A 23,264-nucleotide genomic window follows, 5' to 3' on the forward strand; every position below is an offset into this window, starting at 1 on the left:
TAGAGTACGTTCTGCATGTGTGTCTGTGTTTGTGAGTGCATGAGTGTCTTTGTCTTTGTTGTGCTTATGTGCATTTGCGTGTATGTGTGTGAACTTGCATGTGCTTGTATGCGTGAGCTTGTATGTGTGTGTGTGTGTGTGTGTGTGTGTGTGTGTGTGTGTGTGTGTGTGTGTGTGTGTGTGGTGTGTACATGAAAGTGTGTCCAGGGAAGTACGAAGGTTGAAAAGAACTACAGCTGCGGCCACAGGAAAAGGTGTGGAGGACGGCAGTTTAAAATATCCTGGAAAAGTTGGCTAGGGTGACGCTGGTGGAGTGTGAGGAGACTGGGGAGAAGGGGGGGGGGGGGGGGGGGGGGGCAGGGGCGCAGCACTGGAAAGGAAAACAATGAACTTCCAAACGAGTCAATCCTTTTGAAAGTGTGATCCCTCAACCTGAACTGTTGTACTTTCTGCCGGGGAAGAATGGCCGCCTCTTGGGGAGAGGGCGTCTCATCAGAGATAAACACAGTGTTTCAGTCCGGTGTCACTATAAGAGACCGCTTGTTTTGATGAGGACAAGGGGCTCCCATTCTGCTGTTTGGATGAAAACGGAATGATAGAGCAATAAAACGGCTGAACGCCACACCGTATAACGAGAGAGAGAGAGAGAGAGAGAGAGAGAGAGAGAGAGAGAGAGAGAGAGAGAGAGAGAGGGAGTGTGAGCGTTAGTGTGAGTGAGTGAGTGAGTGAGGGGGAGAGAGAGAGAGAGAGAGAGAGAGAGAGAGAGAGAGAGAGAGAGAGAGAGAGAGAGAGAGAGAGAGAGAGAGAGAGAGAGAGAGAGAGTGAGTGAGTGAGTGAGTGAGTGAGTGAGTGAGTGAGTGAGTGAGTGAGTGAGTGAGTGAGTGAGTGAGTGAGTGAGTGAGTGAGTGAGAGAGAGAGAGAGTGAGTGAGTGAGTGAGTGAGTGAGTGAGTGAGTGAGTGAGTGAGTGAGTGAGTGAGTGAGTGAGTGAGTGAGTGAGTGAGTGAGTGAGTGAGTGAGTGAGTGAGAGAGTGAGTGAGTGAGTGAGTGAGTGAGTGAGTGAGTGAGTGAGTGAGAGATAGAGAGAGAGAGAGAGAGAGAGATACAGACAGACAGACAAATACCTGTGGGGACTCGATGAGACAGGGCGCTCTTTAGACCAGCCGCCTCAGTCACCACGGTGACGACGTAGAAGGTTCCAGGTCGCAGGTCGGTGAACACGCTGGAGTTTGTGGCGTTGCCCACGGTGAGGTTCCCCAACACGGCCCCGTCCTGGTCACTGAGCACCACCCGCAACAGCTCTGTCCTCCCTGGCCGGACTGCCAGGACACACTGAGGCTTTCAGAGTCGGAGGAGGCCGACGCCTGGAGATCGCTCACCGTGGCCGGAGCTGGGCGGTCGAAAGAAGAGCGTTTTAGGTCTTGAACTTCTTTGGCGGAGGCTTTCGTTGCAGTTACATTGTATAACGGTGTAGTAGCTGGTTAGTGAATAATAGGCCCTTTTCCAGAGGCATCATGGTAGGATAAACACAGGTGCCATTCATAACACTGATTATGGGTCTGCTCTTCATGCGTACCAGGGGAAAGGTGGAAGACTGGAACTAGTGTCCCTATAACCTCTGCTCGCTGGGACACCGGCCCCATTGTACGTTGTTTTCATCCATCAAGGTACACCACATTCTATTGTATTCCTTATACATTGTCTGCCTTATCAACATAAGATAACTTAATAATGTTAGATAACACATATCAACATCAACCCCCACATAAAAAATTAATCGAATGAGAAAGGGTCCTCTTAAAAGAAATGGACTAACTACTACTATGAGTATCATAAATGTGGGTGCATTCACACAACATGATGTTAAGGCCCTCACATATATGATAAGATAGATAATTAAAATAAGAAAAAAAATACGAAGGAATGCAACTCTCCACTACCAGAATGTACCTCAAACTCGTCAGAGACCTACGTGAGGATAATGGCTGGTATATCTTTGCTGGTAATCACAATTATATGTTTCAGTCTATATGTCTCCTGTTTATGCTTATTGTAAATTGTATATTTCATACAAAGACCAAAAAAAAACAGTACACCTAATACATGAAATATATAAAAATGTATACAACATTAAATTGAAATCTAAGACATTGACAAATTCTCAAATATATATAGACTGCACTTCCTTTGAGTGTAAACATCCTACGCTGTAACTCTTCTCAAGTGGTCCATCATGTCCAGTACAGGTGAGCCCTATAGATTCCCACACTGAGGCAGCTGTACTTGAGACAATGGCGGCGGCAGCGCTGCGTGCTATTGTCTGCCCCTTCGTGAAACACCCTGTTGCTCTTGCATCCTGTGTCCAACGCGGGGCAGCAAACGGAGTGCCCGCAAGTACCTCCTTACCCTTAAAAGGGTATTAATAGACCGACCCCTCGATATACACAGCCTCATTCACTTTCAGAGAGATTTCAGTGTTGTGGATATCATTCAGTGTGTGTGAACCGGGGAGTTATCTTCATGTGAAAGGTCAAAGTGTGCTTGATAGGAGCCCCACCGGAACAGGCCACCAGTACCGCGGATCCGTCTCGCCTGATATTTTAAGTGAGATTGATTTATTCAGTCCATTATTTTTCAAGGTTTTTTTTAGACCAACAAGAACCTTGCAATCAGCTATTTTTGGATAAACAACAACCTTGCCATCACTTATCCTTTTTTTCTTATTGTTTTTATTCTGGCTGAGAGGGAATGTTGTGTCGTATAGGTACTAATAACCAAAAATATCTCCCCAAAACACAAAAGTTTGTGTTGTACTTCTTTCAAGTGTTGTTTCTTTTGCTGTTTTGTGTCTATTGCTTCTGTCATCAAATTTTATCGCATCTAACATTATCTTTCTTTGTGTGATCTCATTCAATTCAAGTAATCTCAAACATCCCTGAAGTATTTAACTAAAAGGCCAAAATATTAATAATGATAAAAGTAGTACTGTCAGTTAAACGCGTTATTAACGGCGTTAACGCAAACCAATTTTAACGGCGTTAATTTTTTTATCGCACAATTAACGCAATTTATTTACAAAAAAAAAAAATTCAAAACAAAGAAGCAGTAGCCTGACTGCTATGTTCAAGGCAGTATGTTTGTATGTTCATCGTTTAATTGCACTATAGGGTTTTTTTTTGCATCGTCCTGCTTTGATCAGTACATGCCAATGTTGTTATCAATAAAAAACATTTGCACAAGGCAAGCCGATGCACTTCTCCATGTTGATAAGAGCATTAAAATGAGAAAAATTAATGGGACAAAGAAATCAAGGGATATTTAGCATAGAAAAAACATTTGCGATTAATCGTGAGTTAAATATGACATTAATGAGATTAATCGCGATAAAATATTTTAATCGCTTGACAGCACTAGATAAAAGTTATCTATTGCCATTGTAGGAGCCATATTAATTTATTCAGTTGTGTTCCTGTTTTGTGCTAAATACTACGAAGGGGCTGTATTGGGTGTGGCTGAGGTTATGTGCGGTCTGCCCAAGCACGTTATTTAACCCAAGAAAACTGAGAAACAGGTGTTGTTAATTGGGAAGCAATCAGTTCTTCGACTGTGCCCTTTTATGTGATACCGAACTGCAATCCGTTTTGTTATTTTTGTTACTGAAGTGAAATATGAGGTAACGTTATTGCTGGTGAATGGATTTATAAAGGAAAATAAACCTTCCGTATTATTGCCAAACTTAACGTTTGTTATTTACTGAGTGCACTGAGCGCACGTCTAAAAAATCCAAGTCATCCCGACAGGTGTTTATTAAGAGAGGATCCGTCTCACCTGTGGCGGTGTCCGTCCAGACAGCCGGGCTGCTCTTGTTGCCTGACGTAGCCACCACCCCCAGGGTGTAGCGGGTCCCGGGCGTCAGGCCGCTGAAGCCCGACTGCGGGGCGGCGGTGCCCGTGACCCGGGTGCTTCGCCCGGGCTCCGACCCGGCCCGGTCCTCCAGCAGGACGTCATACCAGTCGACGTGGCCCGGGGACGGCCTCCAGGAGACCCGCAGGCCGGAGGTACCGCCGTGCCCCAGGGCCGAGCTCCGGTACTGGGCCTGGTCCGGCTGGATCTCAACCCCGGACGGAGCCAGCGGGTCTGAGATGGGGGGAGGGAGGGAGGGAGGGAGGGAGGGAGAGAGAGAGAGAGAGAGAGAGAGAGAGAGAGAGAGAGACAGGGAGAGAGAGAGAGATGATTTTACCATTGTGCTGCTCCGCATCAAAAGCAAAGAGCTACAAAATAAAAGTAATGAGGATTTGTCTAAATATGAGTGGACCTTACTTTCGGCTGTAAATGTGAGATTCTACTGGAGAAGAAACTGAGTCACATTTTTTGCCGAAGGGTTTTCAACTACAGGCCTCTGCATTGGATTTAGAGGGAACCTTTCATGAGGAGTGGACTGATCCAGTCCTAAGTCCCATTTAAGACGAATGTGACAGCTGAAGTGCAGGTTCACCCTCCGAGAACACTCCTGAATCTTGGACAGTTATTTGGTCCGTGCCCTCGGGTAAGGCGATTATGTAAAGCTACATTAAACAATTTTTTTGTTCTCGATGTTACACAATGCATGCTCAGCCCCATCCCGAACATCCTGTCTTTGTGGTCCTGCTGAAAGCTTCCAACGATGGCAGAAGATGTCGGAGACCGATAAGATTGTTCGGACTGCTTCAAGAATGTGGCCTTTTTTTTTTTGTATATCTCAAGCCAGTGGGAAACAACATTGAAAAAAAAAAAAACCTGAGTCCAACCGAGGAGGAGTGCAACCAGAGTTGGAACACCACCTACCATCCCGCAGCTCTGTCCCAAACTTTGACCCCTTCTTCATAATGGCTTCCTCCCTAAGGAGCCTTTGTTGTTCCCCTGCTGGCCGGCGCCCACCAGGGCCACGTACGATGCCTTTACGCCCGTCTAACGCAGGAGCCACCGGAGAACAATCAGGCGATAGGGATCAGCTCCCTTAAGAAACAGGTTGCTGCTGTATTGTTCTCCAGGGCGCTCGGCTGTTCTCGACATTTAACTCACGACAAAGTACCTTTTCTTAAAGGGCAGAATGTCTTAATAAATAATCGTTTCTCATTTCGACCACCGAAATGTCACTTGTTATTTTCGGCACTGGAGAATTGCCGAAAAATTCAAAATCGAAGGATGGTGAAAGAAAAGAAAGTGAAAGGCACTTTTTAACTAAATCGAGCTACACTCATAAAAAATGTTGTTAAACTCAGTGTTTCAGAAGTGTTAAAAAATACCACAGTCTCTTGTCAAATTCAGTTTTCAATATTTGCAACATTGAACAAGATATAATGCTTCCACCTCTCGGCGAATAGGACAAATCCGATCTATAGAGCTGATGTACTCTGGTAGGCTCTGGCCCTCCGTCCCTAGGCAGGCTAATGGTTCCTAAGGCACCCGGTATATCCGCCCAGAAACAACGCAAGGAGGGAGGCGGGGGGGCTCAGAGGGAGGGGTAGCGAGGGGGGTCTTATGGGGCTGAGGGACACGGGGGTGTAGTGGAGGTTAAGATGTACCTGGAAACAAACACTTTAGATTAGGTGTACGTGCCATTGTTAGACGGCTCTCTGTAGGCGACCCCGAGGACAAGCGGGAGCGCACGTCGCACAGAACTTAGGGATAAGCTCGGGTTGAAAAGATGTGGCGTTCGGTTTTCTGCCAAGTTTTTCCTCTGGCAGAACATTGGGGTCACAGCCTTGTACGCCGACATAGGATGTAGTGGGAGAGCTGTCTTGATACGAATTAGGAGACTGGGGGCAAAGAGTTGACCTCCCAACCTACGGGGGAGCAATCAGCTAATGTTTGACCCCAGGTGTAGATAGGTTGACCCCGATGTTCCGAAGTAACTTTCCATGTATTTTGTTGTTCTTTTACATGGGAGAAAGTTCAAGGGACATTTGCACAAACGTGACTGGCCACAGGATCACAAACGTAACAAATGCATTACACCTGAGTGTGCTTCATGAACACATTGACAGGGACTTTAGAATATAGAAAATATAATGTATTGGTTCGCTTTAGTCAACATTTTAGAACATGGAAGATTATGCCATGCCTATATATTATGTGATGAGAGGAAATTATTATATTAAAACAAGGTACCATTTAAATAGCCTAATCAATAACAATTAATAATATCACCCCCTTTTGTTTAAGCATAGCCTTTAAATAATATAAGCATTCATTTATTATTATGCTATTCATTCATTTTAATGTAAGAGTCATGTTTTTGAATAAATATTAATTAGCATTATATGTTAATAGTAAAACCTCACTTTTACGCATGCAACCAATTGTTTTACGCATACAATCTCATCAATCACATAACGGCGCATATTTTGGACGATTAATTGCAACGCAGACGCTAAAATCTTTGTAATTAGATCTCCATTTAAACCATATAAAAACGGCCTAAGATTTCTTCTTACCTGTGCGCACTGCAATGACGGCCCTTTCTCCATCGTTTTTGGATTGCACCACAAAAGAATACAGCGTGCCGGCTTCCAGCGGATTTATCTCGCAGGTGTACGCGTTGCTGGAATCCCCGAACAGATCGCAGTCGAGTCCATCAGTGTGAGGCGTCTCATTATAAAACACGGTGAAGTTACAGCCGCTGCCAGGTGTGTTGACTTTCACCAGCACGGAGTCTGCGCTGGCGTTGATCTCCGTGATGTTCACGGTGCACCCCACACCCTCTGTCGTCTGTATCTGGAAATAAAACATACAAATAGGCTCCGTGTGAGCTTCCTATACTAGTTATGTCTGTACAAGTGAACGTTAAAAAAAAGGGTCAGGTTTACCGAGGTGTCATGAACTCACCGTGAAATGCCCCCAGAATAAGACAACGACTAAATAACTCGCTGCACATCTGAGCATTGCGGTCGATTAATTAAATCCGTCCGTTCAATAAATACCACGGTAACGCAGGTTGTCCAAAGGTCCCTTGTCATAACTATTCTTTAAACCAACGAAAGGATCATCATTGTTTCAAAGAACTGGCGGTTTTATAAAAGTTCATCACTGTCCTGTCTTGAGCAAAAAGAATAGGCTTGTCTTGACGATGAGATTTGATGTCGCCAGTTGTCCCAACACATGACCCCAAGCGATGCAGGTAAAAAAAAAAACCTTAACATGAATAACCGGTGTCCTACCATTGGCAGTCGAAGGTAGTTGCATACAAGTTAAATGGAAACTAATCAGAAAACCATCCTTAAATCCAAAGATTAAAATAGGTTCATGCGGTTCCAAGCCAGTGGTTGATTTATTCCACATAGACCGCACACATTCGCTATAGTTGTTCTTGTAATCTTTCTAAACTTTCACTAAACTGCGAAACAGAAGCAGGCCGCCTCGCTCCGGCCGAGCACCACACCCCTCTTTCCTTCCTGTCGGCCTTGGGACTTTCTCTTAGGACCTTTAGCATCAAACTAGCCACATCCAATTAGGATCACCGAGCTATTGTTATGTTAGAATAGAAGTTACTGGTCTCTCCCATGAGAGGAAACGGTCTCACTCAGCCCCAGCGCCAACATCAACGCTCTAATAATAGCAGAGCGGTACGTTGGCATTTGGGTGCTAAACCCACCCATGAAGTCTGCAGACACCCACCGTAATGTGGGAAGAAACAACAGTGTCCGCTACCTATATATCTGTGGACTGCGGTTAGCTGCTATCATTATTTCAAACAAGGTAAATGTAATATCTTTCAGTGACGTTCTTGTGCACGTTTGTGTAATAAACATTTCCATTGATGAAGTCATTTATAGTGTATTACTTGAATATACAATACAATTCAATCAACCGCTGTGACTATTTGGTAGCCTATTTCTAAACAAACTACAATATAGTATTGTATAATTTTTTTTTAATATAACAATATAAAATACACTGGTTTTCCCATGTTGATACAATGTGTATTGTAACTGTCAAACATTTTCACTGCTTAATACTTAATTCCATTGTCCTTCACTGCTATTTTGTGACTGCCCTACACTCGATTGTGACGCTTTGTGCTACAACAGAGCCTGTAGAAAGAAACAATTTTGATAGGCCAATCCAGTGGCGCTTGAGATGTGATTGGGCGGAATCGTAAGCGAGGCTAGACCAGTAAAAGCCACACCTTGGCCAGACTACTACCCCACTCCTCCCAGCATTAAAGATCACACCTGTGATACAGAGCGGAGTGATTGTTCCACCGGAGAAGGGACCTCACTGTAGTCCGATCTGAGCCTTGGTACAGCCTCAGTGACGCAGCCTCTAAGACCCACCAGCCAACCCACCCCTGGTAGTCCCAAGAAAGGATTCTACGTAAGGATTTTCATCCTTACTTGTGGCACCCAGCTGAACCAGGCTTGCTTGTTACTAGAACAATTCATGTAATTCGTCGTCTTACTTTCAGTCTGCATGTCTCCAAACATCACAGACAAATAGGATCTGGGTCAAAGAGCTAGGATGGGCTTTAGGCACTAGCCCTCCCTACCCAAGGAGGTTCCAACCAGGGAGAGATCACCTTGTCTGTGACAGTGGACTTAATGCTTGCATGCAAAATACTATAGAAAATAACGCAAAGTATTGAACTTACTGGTATGGCGGTTGTTACTTCTGTCGTGGTCGTTGGCGCGACCGTTGTGTCGGTGGTCGTGGTTGTCAAGGTGATAGGCGTTGCCGTAGCTGTAGTGGAAGGGGGTGTGGAGGTTGTAGTTTGCATGGTTGAGAAAGCCTTAGTCCTCGAGGTTAGGGCTTCAGTGGCCGTGTTTGTGATAGGCGCCGTTGTCTTTGTTTGAGGTGTGGGTCTGTCAGGTGGAGTTGATGAAGTCAGTGCTGTGGTTAACATTGTGGAAGGTGAGTGGGTTGAGGTAAGGGGCGTGGCTATCCTGGTGGAAGGTGAGTGGGTTGAGGTAAGGGGCGTGGCTATCCTGGTGGAAGGTGAGTGGGTTGAGGTAAGGGGCGTGGCTATCCTGGTGGAAGGTGAGTGGGTTGATGTAAGGGGCGTGGCTATCCTGGTGGAAGGTGAGTGGGTTGAGGTAAGGGGCGTGGCTATCCTGGTGGAAGGTGAGTGGGTTGAGGTAAGGGGCGTGGCTATCCTGGTGGAAGGTGAGTGGGTTGAGGTAAGGGGCGTGGCTATCCTGGTGGAAGGTGAGTGGGTTGAGGTAAGGGGCGTGGCTATCCTGGTGGAAGGTGAGTGGGTTGAGGTAAGAGGCGTGGCTATGATGGGGGAAGGTGGGTGTGTTGTAGTAAGGGGCGTGGCTATCATGGTGGAAGGTGACTGTGTTAGAGTAAGGGGCGTGGCTATCATGGTGGAAAGTGGGTGTGTCATGGTAAGGGGCGTGGCTATCATGGTGGAAAGTGGGTCTGTTGCAGTAAGGGCCGTGTCTATCCTGGTGGATGATGGGTGTGTCGAGGTAAGGGGCGTGGCTATCATGGTGGTGGGCGTGTGTATTGATAAAAGGGGCGTGACTCTCGCTTGGGGCGAGGTCATGAGGGGGGTGCTCCGTGGTTTCCGGTGGGTGTGCGTGGTCGTGTTCCCTGCGGTGGCCGTTTCAGACGTGACCTGGGGTTCAGATGGCGGTGGACCCCTGGCCGTCGTCGCTGACTCGGCAGGTAACCTGAGCGTGGCCGTCGCCTCCGTGTCTGTGAGGTGATCCACGGAGGCGGGGGAAGCCGGGTTTGACGTAGCCCCGTCGTCCGTCCTTAGCGATGCAGCGCTAATGTTACCGTGGGTGGTGCTGGTGGTGTCAATTGTGTTGGTGGTGGGGTCGGTGGTGGTGGTGGTGGTGTCAGTGGTGGTGGGGTCGGTGGGGTCGGTGGTGGTGGTGGTGGTGTCAGTGGTGGTGGTGGTGGTGTCGGCTGTGTCAGTGGTGGTGGTGTCAATGGTGTTGGTGGTGTTGGTGTCTGGGGTGTTGCTGCTGTTGCTGCTGTTGCTGGTGTTGGTGGTGGTGGTGGTGGTGGTGGTGGTGGTGCTGCTGCTGCTGGTGTTGGTGGTGGTGGTGTTGGTGTCTGGGGTGTTGCTGCTGTTGCTGCTGTTGCTGCTGTTGCTGGTGTTGCTGGTGTTGGTGGTGGTGCTGCTGCTGGTGCTGCCGCTGCTGTTTATCACCGGTGCTTGAGTAGCAGCCAGGTTCGACGTTGTGTTAGAAGCATCCACGGGGGACGACAAAGCGCCAACACCAGTAGCAGCGACCTCAGGCTCAGTGGTCACGGAACGGTCCACTGAGGGGACAGCTGGATCCGTCTCGCCACTCGTGCCGGGCTCCGAGGAAATCGTAGAGGCAGCCAGACGGGCAGATGTGGCCGCCGTCGATGCTGGCACGTCTCCACGAGCAGAGGCCAAAGGAGCCCTTTGCGCCGGTAGGGTCTTTGTCCAGCCCCCCGTCCCTGTCGCCAGGGTCTGAGGGCCTGTCGCCAGGGTCTGTGGGCCTGTCGCCGGGGTCTGTGCGCCTGTCGCCAGGGTCTGTGCGCCTGTCGCCAGGGTCTGTGCGCTTGTCGCCCGGGTCTGTTGGCCTGTTACCGGGGTCTGTGCGCCTGTCGCCGGGGTTTGTGGGGCTGTCGCCGGGGTCTGTGCGCCTGTCACCGGGGTCAGTGGGCCTGTTGCCGGGGTCTGGACGCCTGTCGCCGGGGTCAGTGGGCCTGTTGCCGGGGTCTGGACGCCTGTCGCCGGGGTCTGTGCGCCTGTCGCCGGGGTCTGTGCGCCTGTCGCCGGGGTTTGTGGGGCTGTCGCCGGGGTCTGTGCGCCTGTCACCGGGGTCAGTGGGCCTGTTGCCGGGGTCTGGACGCCTGTCGCCGGGGTCAGTGGGCCTGTTGCCGGGGTCTGGACGCCTGTCGCCGGGGTCTGTGCGCCTGTCGCCAGGGTCTGTGGACCTGTTGCCGGGGTCTGGACGCCTGTTACCGGGGTCAGTGGGCCTGTTGCCGGGGTCTGGACGCCTGTCGCCGGGGTCAGTGGGCCTGTTGCCGGGGTCTGGACGCCTGTCGCCGGGGTCTGTGCGCCTGTCGCCGGGGTCTGTGGACCTGTTGCCGGGGTCTGGACGCCTGTCACCGGGGTCAGTGGGCCTGTTGCCGGGGTCTGGACGCCTGTCGCCGGGGTCAGTGGGCCTGTTGCCGGGGTCTGGACGCCTGTCACCCGGGTCTGTTGGCCTGTCGCCAGGGTCTGTGGGCCTGTTGCCCGGGTCTTTGGGCCTGTTGCCGGGGTCTGTCGACCTGCCTCGCTTGCCGACGATACATCCGCTGACACGTCGGACGCGGACGAAGACCGCCGCGACGACAGAGCGGCCAGAGTTCCGTTGCCGTGCGGCGCTTGCTCGGTGAAAGCCGTTGAAACCCCGGGCACCGATTGGGTTATGGTGGCCCTCTTGGTGCGGTCCAGGATGACGTCGTCCACCTCGGTGGCGAGCCTGTTGGAAGAGGTGCCGTGGTGGGCTAGGGGTATGGAGCTGCGTTTGGAGCTCCTGTCGTTGGTGGCGGTGTTTGTCGACTGTTTGTGAAGATCCGTTCCTGCTGCGGATTTCAATGTAGAGTCCGTTCTACTGCTCTCTCCGAGGGGTTTGTGTGTGGAAGAAGACATCGAGGTGGAGACGAGGCTGGTGTCTGTGCAAGAACAAGCCACATGGGACAGCGCTTTGTTAGAACAGTACGGCAATGCAGTGCAATAACAGAAAAACAAATACAATGAAACGCAAGAGCAAAGGGAACAATGGAGAAGGCAGGACATGTCTTCAACTTTTGGGCCCTTAGATTTCTTGAAACTAAAAAAAATTACCAGTATTATTATTAATTAATATTATATATATATATATATATATATATATATATATATATATATATATATATATATATATTATATATATATATATATATATATATATATATATATATATATATATATATAATGGATTATGAATGTCAAATATATTTAAATGTAATTAATAATAATACTGGCATTGGACTTGTACTACAGCTACAATAACAGAAACAGATAGACATTTGTGTTTTCAGATGCATATGAAACTCTAAGGACATTAAGTGAATCGAGTGAAGTACATTAATCAACCATTATTAACATGAGTGAATACAGTAATAAGCATTATCGTATTGCATCATCATACGGGTTCGATTTTATATTGTAGTTAAATTAAGTTTAAAGTTAATCTGGTTAGTGTATAGTGTAGAGTAGACCCTAGTGTAGACATTATTTAATAGGGTAAGGGTTATAGGTTTACCTTAGTTAAAATGAACAAAATTAATACACATGAACACCATTAGTGTTCAATATTGAATAACTTATCGTTAGCTAACGATTAATTAACTGTTGGTTATATGAATTCACTGTGGTCAATTAATGTACCCAACAATTGTCACGTGGTAGGCCTACAGACGATAGGCTACTACGATTGATGTATAAATGATCGGGACATCACTTAGACACAAAAGCAATGTGTGAGCCAACAGTAGCTTTAGGAAGCTGCTCTTTGTTCCGCGTGTGACGTTTTTCCTGGAAGATGTATTTCCCGCTGCTAAACCAAACATCAACACATTCGTTTTCTTGAAATTCTAATAATCTCATTAAAAACATTCTTTGTGGGTGTATTAATGAATGTATTAATAATAAAATACATTTTATTATTTTGCAATTATTTTAATGCAAGCACACCTATTATATTTTTGGTATATTTTATTATAGGCCTACAATAAAATACGTACTGATTAGGCCAGCCAGAAGCCCCATGACAATGCATTATATTAGGCCTACTTTAAAAGATTTTTTACTACTAATACTATTATAATACTTAAAATACTACGACTAATACTACTACAACATAATACGTGTAAAAGTATGTGCGATGTCAAATTAATATGAATAGACTAAAACACGAATGTCCCATTATGTGAAGCTACCTGTTGAATAGACCAGCACCATCATCGACAGTAAAGTTCCATTGGACCCATAAATCCATCTGAACAGCTCCCAGTTATTCTGCCTATTGGATAAACTCACCTTTTTCTGGGCACAAAGACGTCCTCACGTTTTTCCCTCCTAAATCCGCGTTATACTTGGTCCAATTAGAATACCGGGGGTCATCCCTAATGATGGCGTGGCGGCCTAGTTTCTTCAAGAACATCGGCGCCTCGTCTAATCCGAAGGTTCCTCCGGAGCCGTAGCACCTCCAGGCCGGCGCGACCTCGCATTGGCTGAGCTCGACCCGGCGCGCGTGCGGCGGCAGGTTCCCGTTCATATTGGCCCAGAGGCACCGCGATGACTTCACGTGCAACAGCCGCATGTCGCTGGTCCACTCCCATTGCTGAGCGGAGTTCTTGGGGTCGCATTTCCCGAGTATAACCGTCGATTTGTCCATGGACAGACACAGCTTCTTGGGGTTTTGCACGATAAGGAATGCCGCTGCAAAGAGACAATGGCCCGTCACCCATAAACGAAAGGTTAAAGGGTTGTATCCAAGTGTTCATGGTTTTTAAATGTATTTGTTTTGTATTTGGCCCATTATTGAATATTTATTTCTTTATTTCTACTTTTATCCAGTTACATAGGCCGATAGTCTATGGTTGTTTTTACATTTCAGACGAATATGGGCTACATCAAATCTTAAAATGTTAATTAATGTAGGCCTACTTTGTACTTTTCATGTCCACATTGTGTCGGTTATAAGTCACTTGATTAATGACATTAGCATCAAAGAATATTGTAGTCAGTTGTAAAATGTTTGCATATAATGTTTAGGGGTCCACAAATTAGGACTATAACCAATGTCACCCAATATAATACCCAATATAACCCAATATGTATAACCCATATGGTTACAGAAATGTGTTTTCATTCAAATGGTCTTTGAAGTAAATTAAGTCCATAATTTCCATGAATATAAATCACAAACCGGATACAACTCCCTCTCCCACAATGTGCTACAATCGATTGTCTATTATCCAAATCGTATCTGCATCAATGTCAACATTAGACATTTGTGCTAGTTTAGATGATTCTATCATAACTTGTTTGGTTAAAAAACATCAGGACATAGTTTGAGATATAGATACAGTTTTAGTGATACTGCTGATCAGTAAAACTGGTTTCGTACAGAACAGTAGAGTTTTCTAAATAGCCTAGCAACATACATGTTTACAATCAGTCCTAATAACCTACAGACAATGTAACGATTAACCAGGCTTTCCTCAAAACTGGAGAGGGGAAAAAAAAACGTCTTCATGACCCATCTTTGTGTACACAGATAAGGATGAACTTCTGGTTTCCGTCGTTGCACTGGCTCTAGGCTACCATCCCCTCCACTGGACCCAACTCTATCCCAGCTAAAACACAAAGGACGCCATGGAATCACACACACACACGGTGACACACAACGCTATATACTTACAGGTGGAGGTCAAACATAGCAGTATGGATACAAAAACCAAAAGTACGCTTTCCATGTTCATGGAGTGGGGCGCGGCGGTATGGCCGCCAGGTTCGGGCGAGCGGAGTAGAGGCATGCGAGGGAAGTGGTAGTGTTTCTGGGGAGGAAAGTAGTCAGCGCGCGGCGCTTCCTACTATTCAATTGTTGTCAGAGGCTTCAGCAGAGGGGATCCTTCAGGGCACGCTCCGCAACGTGGAAATGCTGCTCCCGTCTTCGGAAATACCCCAGCACCGTCACACACACACACACACACACACACACACACACACACACACACACACACACACGTTTGAGGTGGTGTGTGTGTGACGTTGACAATTGTATGCCACTGTAACATACCAGTTCCAATACCTATATATATATAATATATAGGTATTTGATGTTGCATTTATTACCTCAAACGACAGGATGAATGATGTTCACACAAGAGGAAATGATCTCATGGTTTGGTTTTATTTTCAGTTTGTACATAGGTTCACAGAGTAGCCTTTCGTGTGTAATGTAATGTGTGTACGTGACTCAGCAGGAACTATAAGCGATAGGCTGTCGGTCATTTTCATTGATTAGAGAGACGTTTGACCTTATGACACTAGCACCATTTTATGTCTTTGTTTGACTTGGTACATTCACGTCATGTTAACTGACAATACAAATGTCCGTGTACTTTTCAGTTACCTTTCCAACCTGTTTCAAATTCTTTCTTATTACTGTGTCATTCACTGCACAGAATCCTCCACGCGGCCTTCTTCTGTTCAGTTGAAACGTCGATCAACAGTGGGTGAACTCTCCCTGAAAGGGATGAAAGATATATTAGATACTGTTAGGTTTCATAGTCAACTTTATAATAGACATTTGTAAGAGCATGATTGTGTTATTGCAGACCGTGGTCTCTGTTGGCGTGTCAAATTAAGGCTTTTGCATTGTTACATGAACATGAACAGTTTGCTCTCTGTATTTATTTATTTAATACCGTTTCTTATTAGATATGGACTGAGCCAGAAATGCAGTAAAAAATCATTTAGCAAAAATTCTCTCGGCAGGTATCACAATCAGAAACATGACAAGTACCATTGTACAAATACAAATATACAGATACATAAGTAGAAAAATGGTTAGAGCTAGGGTTAAAACCAGGCAGGTTAGAAGTTCTGGTTCTACAGCCATTGTCTGAGATGGATCTTTAAAGTCAACTTTAAGACTTAACACAAACACACACACGCACGCACACACACGCACACACGTTTCCTTCTCTTCAGGGGGCTTGATGCTCTTGTGAGGTGAGGTAAATCATCTAAAGCCCCTCCCACTGCCCAACACCCATGGTGCAGAAACCCCGCGACCTCCTCCCCCCCCCCCCCAGCCCGCCCCCTCCCCCCGCCTGCCCCCCCCCCCCGTGTACCAGAACAGGATGTCAGTGGAAGAAGGCAGGTCGGTATAATCAAGCAGGACTTCTCCTCCACCCAGTCACATCCTCTCTGTCCCACCCCACCCCCCCAAACCCCCCCCCCCCAACACATCCCCCCCCCCCAACACATCCCCAACACATCCCCCCCACCCCAGGCCGGGACTTGTTGAGCACGTAGCCTCTTCAACCTTAGTAAAACAGAGACCTGCGCTTGTTCTAGCTCCCTCCCAGTTATGTATAAAATGAGTCCTTTCCTTCGAGTGTGGTGATACCGGCTTTTGTACGTTTACACACGTTTTTCATTCACGGGCCAGTTTACTGTCTTAATGAAGCTCAGACTTTGTGTCATTGAAAGAATAAAATTACAAATGGAATACTGCATTCTGAATAAAGTTTCAGTTGATCCATCTCTAAGGGGAGGATTTACATCACCCACCTTTACGGAACACTTCACTACTCAATGTTATTTAGTGGATAAATACACCGTAACAGCCATATGATACACCATGAAGAACTTCTGGTCGGCCTTCACATTCAACACTAACCCACTCCATTCCCAACGTCCATACATTAATTCTGTCACACACTCCCCTTGATCGATACTCTGCGCTCTACAAGCTAGTAATTATTTTTGGGGTGACCACAACTGTAAAGACAAAGGGCTTTATCATGTGTTCAATTATCAGGCATCCTGATTAATGCATTTTTTGATGGCATAATTATCTTCTGCTGACTGACTCTCTCCACCTCTCCATTTCGCTTCACTCTTGTTTGACCTTCAATTTCTGTCCTGTTCTGTCCTTCAATCCACAACCGTCCTCCACTTCCATGTCCTGTCCTGTCTGGTCGCATCATGTCCTGTTTCACAAGTCCTATCCTGTCACTCTATGCAAATAAACAACCTGGTTTTGTAATTATCTGCAACGCTCTATCGCTCCCGTCCGACTCTCCTATTTATCATCATTCTCATAATTCTCACAGGTAACAAATAAACAAAAGAAATACACCTACCTTCCGAGTGACACCTTCTGTTTGCAGCTCTGTGTGTGTTTTCGTGTGTCTGTGTCTGTGTGTGAGTGACGTAAAGATAAAGTGAGAAAAAGACTACATCTTCTGAGAGGTCTGGTGTCTTCCTGGTGCACCAGGAGGTCCCTGGGTGAAGGTAGGGCGATGGCCGGCAGACTGAGGGCCCTCTTCCACAGGGACCCATAAATAGAGAAGAGGAAGGTGGGTCGGTACCGGCCAAGTGGATCCAGGGAAGTCCACCACAATGCCTTCCTCTCCAGTAGGGAACCCGACCACCACCCACACCCAGCCGATACGCAAACACTTATACACAAACGCACACACTCACACACATACATTCAAACATACACGCATTCATTGACACACACATACACACATACATTCACACACACACTTACATAAACATACACATACACGCATACATAGCCAATCTTAAAAACAATGATTAGACAAAATAGTACAAACATGATAAGGGAACAGGAAAAAGGTTTATAACGTTTTGTTGTACATTTGCACATAGTTACACTTAGATATACATTTAGAAACACACACATTGCAGGAACATATTCAAGCTTAATTTTTTTCCAAATTCTTCTTTTTTTTTATATAATTTTCCATATAGATATTATTATATTGCCGAAATGTCAGAATTAGGAGTTTATATATATTGTAACCGGCCAGAGCCAGGGCATTCTGTTAGTGAAGCATATTGAATGTTAAAATCTGCCAAGCTTAATCTTTAATATAGTAAATATAAAGTGAAACTTTATATACTGCAGTTCGAGATTCCTGCTTAAATGGCTGCCTAACTTCATAATAGTACATAACTCATGGACTTAATTATAGGCTGTTTGGTCTGGAAGCTTAAATGTTTGTCTTTCGCCTTTGAAACGTACTACGTCGTTTTTAGAGGGACATGGAAATCTGTGCTTTTGTGTTGTCCAATTAACCTAAAGTCCCATCAAATGTCCAGGTTTAATTACCTGCAGCCCGGGTCAGACTGATATGAGTCTGAGGCGACTGGGTCGAGCGGACAAACTGCTTCTACTTCTCTTGTGCTTCTCACCTCTCTCCAGAGGGCAGTGTACCTTCCAACTCGGATGGTTGTGGCTATACATATATCACCTCTGCTTTAAATTACTCCCCATCCCGAACACAACCCAATTTGGACATGGAGAAAAACAAAACAGAAAGAACATCCTTATTCAGAGGACCTTAGCCTAGGATTTGATGTTCATCAAATCTCTTTAAATTGCCAAGGAACTGTTGTAATTTAAATTTAAAGTTTGTCCTTCTCTGACTCTCTCCATTGCGTAGGACAGCAAAGTTTGTGTTTAAGAACTTTTCTATTTGTACAATCTACAAGCCTCCTCTCATAGCCAGGATGCTTTGGTGAATAATTGGTTGAGTTTTCAATGTTGAGTAATCCAAATTGAAAAATAACAAATTCTGTTAATCCCTTCAGACCTCTGCCTCCGTAGAGCATCCACTAAATGCAAACTTTTCCACAACCAAGGCTGCCCTTCATGGGATTTACCTGCAGAGAATCCAGACAAGAGTTTAAAGCAACAATGCTTCCCCAGGACTATTTCCTCCACACCATCAGCATGCACAACTGGAACAGCGTGGGGCCATCACAGAGCAATGAATCTAAGGTAGGGAGACTTCAGCCGCTGTAGAGCGAGGCAGTGTGTTCCAGAGCCAAGCGGGGCATTGCGTGCCGAGCTCAGCCCTATGTGTTTAACCTTTGTCCAAAGTGTCCTGTTGCTGATTGGCAAGAAGGAAGTCTCACCCTTCACAGGAAGTGATGAGGACTCTGCCCTGTCTGCAACGGTAGACTGCCGGGGACACACTCACACATCGGCATACACACACAAACACACACACACACACATCGGCACACACACACACACACACACATACACACACACACACACACACGCAAAAAGGATTTCAACCATTAATACATAAGTCCACATGTTGAAACATTGGACAAATGCAAGGGTGAACTTGTGAATTGTCAGTTATAATTTAATTGACCCGTAAAAGGTCAAACTAATGTTTTTAGAAATGAATTAAGGAATCACACATCAAGAACTATGCGCCTCTCCTTTAGTACTCAGAGTATAATAGATGTAGCTATGCCATTAGGCTAAGGCTGTAGGGACACACACACACAGAAACATAAACACGCGCAGACACAGAAACACACACACACACACACACACACATATACACACGCCTCTTTTTCACTTTCACCACCCTCCGCACAACCCCTCAATCCATCTCTCTCGATCCCGGTCATTCCTACATGTCTGTCATCTCCATCCAGGCAACAATGCAACACTGGAGTACTGGGCCCTTAGGAAAAACCTGCCACTTTGCGGCAGTTAAACGCTTCCTCAGCCAATCAGTGAGCAGCAGGCTTGGTCTCACACCTATGTAGCATGACCTCTTTGGAGGGAGATTTCAGAACTCATTTCAAACTGACCCCGTTCGTGTCGTAGTCTTGCATCTTTCTATTGATGGTGTTACGTTCCCGCTAAACTCACCATGCCACATCAATGGGAATACTGACAAACACCAAACAGCAATGCTACTACACTTCGCTTCTAATTTAAATGAATTAATCTCTCCAGCTCTCCGACTGTCCGCCAGCTGAGCGCCAGGGTCAAACTGGGACCGAAAAATAGCCCACGACTTGAATAAGACTTCAGTCAGGCGTAGGACTTAAGTTCACAACAATAACATAGAATTAGTATTCGAAAACCACTACTGTAGTGTGAAAATGAGCCTCCCGACTCACTTCCAATTCGGGACGTAGCGGTTTAGGACGCAATGCAGGTCTTTGAGTAGGCCGCAAAAATTCAGCAAGCAGCATAAATTAGTTGAAAAAACTTTTTTTTTTATTTTCCATGCTTGAAAAGTGAAATGGCCACAACAAACAAAATACTTTGATAAACAAAACAAACAAGCAAAGTTCCATTCATCTGAACATGTACCAGCCTCACAGCAAGCCGTCTCTCTATGCCTCCACCAACCTGAAATACCGGGCTTAAATAAAGCCAACCAATTACACAAAATGGTAGATACCAACTGCCATGGGGGTTCACCGACCCAAGTACCACAATACATTTATATTTTATAACGAAATCATAATCAACCAGACACTTCATTGCATAACTTAACAGTTTGCATCTTGATCATAAAGTTCACTGTTGCACAAATGCAAAATAGCATGATAATTGAACATAGAAAAATAACGTTCCCCCCCTTTACAACCAGTCATGTTCCTGCATCCCAATCAGGCAATGATTAACTTCCAGGTGCTCATGTTCGGGAAAAGGAGGGCTACCTTTTCACATGTAGATACCCCAGAAAGCTACATGGCAAAGACCTAAAGAAAACATGTTTTACATTTTTTAGGTCTGAATGTGCTACCCTAACCCTATGATTAACATTTATCTTGTGAACGTGAATTGACTGATTTTGTCATTTAATGGCCTATTGGTTAGAATTGGATTTGACTAGTACATTTATGTACAGTAGGCTATATTTATTTGTATGGTGGCAGTGTGGGGGCTCGACCGGAGCCCATAATAACATACTAGCATCACTGTCTGTCAACCTGCTTTATTTTATGACAATGAAAGGCAATTGGCTCATTATCCGATATGCAGTATCAAATTAGAGCCACATTGATAATCTGTAATATAAATGTGAATTCTGTGATATGTGTTTAGTTAATTTTCTTAAAATAAGAAAAAGAGAATGAGGTAAATAATTCAAAAAGTCAATAAATGGAAGTGAGCTATGGATAACGGGAGGAATTTTACCTTGGCGACAGGTGCTTTATGGGTGAACTGGAGTCGCCAGCTTTGAATAAAGAAAGTGTGCCTATCACAGCTCATGATGGACACTCCCGACGATTCCAAAAAGTTGTATTATATCGCGCACGCGCTATCGTTTGTTGAAGCAAATACTTCCTTGAATTGTATTTGATCGCGGGAGCGATCCTGCTTGGTTAACTGCTTGGTTAACGCGTAGGCCTGCAGAACGTTGGGGTGGCTAGGCAGACGCGCGTCTGATTTTATCTCCCGGTGAGATCGTTCCAGATTTCTCTTTAAAAACATATTCTAAACCATCCGAGTAACTGTTCGTTTCGATTAATAACTATCGGATTGAACAGTAAGCACTATTTGGCTGACAAACGTAGGCTATATTAATTAAATGTTCATTGAAATGCAAACGTTTCGATATGTATGCATGTTAATCATGTAAACGCCTATTTGCTTGGCCTACTGTTATTGTAAGCCTTTTCCCTTATACCTAGACCCTATATCGTCAGGGTGGCCTACATTGTATTTTTATTTTTAAGAGTAGGCTACCATGAATTGTCTTGATTACAGGGGGCGTTTATGTTGCTAAGCGAAGAAGAAAATTAGTTATCCAAGAGCGCGTATTCCAACTTCACCGACTGCCTGGCTTGGTGTGCAGTGCTCCCTTGTGGCGAACATGCCTTACTACAATCGTTTAGTAGCACCGCTAGATTAAATTCAGTGTTTTTTGTCATATGCACAATAAGAAACATGTTCTCAGTCATACAATGAAATTCTTTCTTTGTTTTCCACAGACTGAATGCCAAGAACGAAATATAAAAAATATGTAATATACAATATACAAATAAAATAGAAAAAAAGCTGCAACAATATAGAATATACAATTTACAAGAAAAAAAGAAGAGCAGCAACAAGATGGAATAATAAACTTAACTTTAAGTTAAAATAAAATAGAATAAAACGGAATGAGCAAAATGTAAACAGTGGCGGCAGTCCGGGGCCCCGTTTTCCGAAAGCATCTTTAGCCTAAGTGGATCGCAGAGTGGGTCATACGAGCATCGTACAGTTTTCACACCGTTTCCCGAAAGCATCTTTGGTAACGAACGTCTTGAAAACGCTCGTAGCTAACGAGTGCTCCATGGTACTCGTAGGACGCTAAGAGCCTCGTTAGCCTACTATAGCCTCAGTGGCATGGCCAGCGGACATTCGGATGCGTTTTATTATAACACATTGGTAATGGTGTATCACGTGCGTCTGAGCCTAATGTGGGCCATTATGTTCTTAGTTTGAGAGAGACAGTCCAGGAAATGTTTGAGCAGGCAGGGCACTTAAAATGTGTGAGAGAAAGTGGGGGGGATTTGTGCAGACTGACATAGGCTACTCCTAAAACGTAGCCTAAAATAATGTAAAATAAAATAAAATAAAAATATAATAAAAATATTAATTATAATATATAAAAAAAAATGCAAAGGAGCAGGCAAAAGGCTGGGATATGGTGGGGATTGGTCACGTTGACGGGAATGTTTAGTGACATGTGGGAGGGTGGAGGGGTTAAAAATGTTATGTTATTTGACTTTACCCATCAGAAATATGGACTATGGGAAAGTTTATGTTCACCACAGCAAGCCTTGATTCTGGAGTTACCAAATTTGCCAGTTGGCAAGGGCATGCCTGTTGCAATAATTAATATTTATTTTATCTTTTGTGGGGGAAGTTGCTGTTTTGTTATTATTATATATACTTTGCACTTCAATAAATAAGGCATGCTGCATTTTCAGTTTTATAACTGATTGTCTCTTTTTGTTTGCAAGTTACGGATGGAGTCTTGAGATGACGTGGGGTACTTATTGTTTACTGTTTACATCTTAGACTACACAGTTCAGGCTGTTGCAGCTATCTCAGGGGAGAGACTGTAGGACACTAGGTGGTACAACCTGAGACGTGCACAATAAAAAAGAACTGCCTTCTGTTTTTTTGTGTTGGGGGCAATGTGCTCATGTTTGCGCACTCTCATCAGGATCCTATCTGGGGGACAGAATGGGCCTGTTGAGTTTGGAAATGTTGAAGAGGTGATAGAAGTTGGTCTTGCAGAGGTGGTTGATATGGGATTTAAAAGTGAGATGGGGGGACAATTTTAGATTTGTGACTGCTGATGAGAGAGGGATATTGGAGCCAGAAAAGGTGCTGCTGGTTATGGGTGATGATATGGTCTGGTGAGAGGTGCCGACCATCTCCTCCAGACACGTGGTGCGTTTTGACGGGGATGACTCACTGTGATGTTGATGATGACGGTGGGGTGGGGTGGCAGCTGTGGCATTGACTCTGTGTCGTCGGCATAGCAGTGGAATGAAAATCCATGGCGGCTGATGACCTGACCGAGGGGGATGAGGTAGAGGATGAAGAGGATTGGGCCAAGGTCTGACCCCTGGGGGACACCGCAAGTGACTGTGTGTGGGTTTGATTTGGAGGGACCCAGGGAGTTGCATCTGTCCGGTTAGTGTGGTATGACTGGAACCAACTGAGGGGAGTGACAGTGA

The 23,264-nt window shown here is 45.3% G+C and overlaps 1 protein-coding gene across 1 annotated transcript; it reads right to left on the bottom strand.

Annotated features, from left to right (window-relative positions):
- Positions 1-29: 29 nt before the first annotated feature.
- On the bottom strand, positions 30-14,694 carry LOC132451364 (mucin-2-like). The gene is made up of 6 exons (XM_060043805.1): positions 14,419-14,694; positions 13,032-13,433; positions 8,628-11,623; positions 6,475-6,754; positions 3,827-4,135; positions 30-1,388 (listed from the first exon to the last, which is right to left on the bottom strand). The coding sequence occupies exons 1-6, from the start codon at positions 14,531-14,533 to the stop codon at positions 1,171-1,173; spliced, it is 4,320 nt and encodes a 1,439-aa protein (XP_059899788.1). The 5' UTR covers positions 14,534-14,694; the 3' UTR covers positions 30-1,170.
- Positions 14,695-23,264: the final 8,570 nt, after the last annotated feature.

Source organism: Gadus macrocephalus, chromosome 22, assembly GCF_031168955.1.
Source record: "Gadus macrocephalus chromosome 22, ASM3116895v1".
In the NCBI taxonomy this organism is placed as follows: Eukaryota; Metazoa; Chordata; class Actinopteri; order Gadiformes; family Gadidae; genus Gadus; species Gadus macrocephalus.

Excerpts from the sequence above, each read along its gene's own strand:
- LOC132451364 (XM_060043805.1), bottom strand. The coding sequence starts at position 14,533 with ATGCCTCTACTCCGCTCGCCCGAACCTGGCGGCCATACCGCCGCGCCC. Across the intron at positions 4,136-6,474 it reads CGTCATTGCAGTGCGCACAG|ACCCGCTGGCTCCGTCCGGG; the intron begins GTAAGAAGAAAT and ends CCCCCATCTCAG. Across the intron at positions 1,389-3,826 it reads CTGGACGGACACCGCCACAG|CTCCGGCCACGGTGAGCGAT; the intron begins GTGAGACGGATC and ends TCGACCGCCCAG.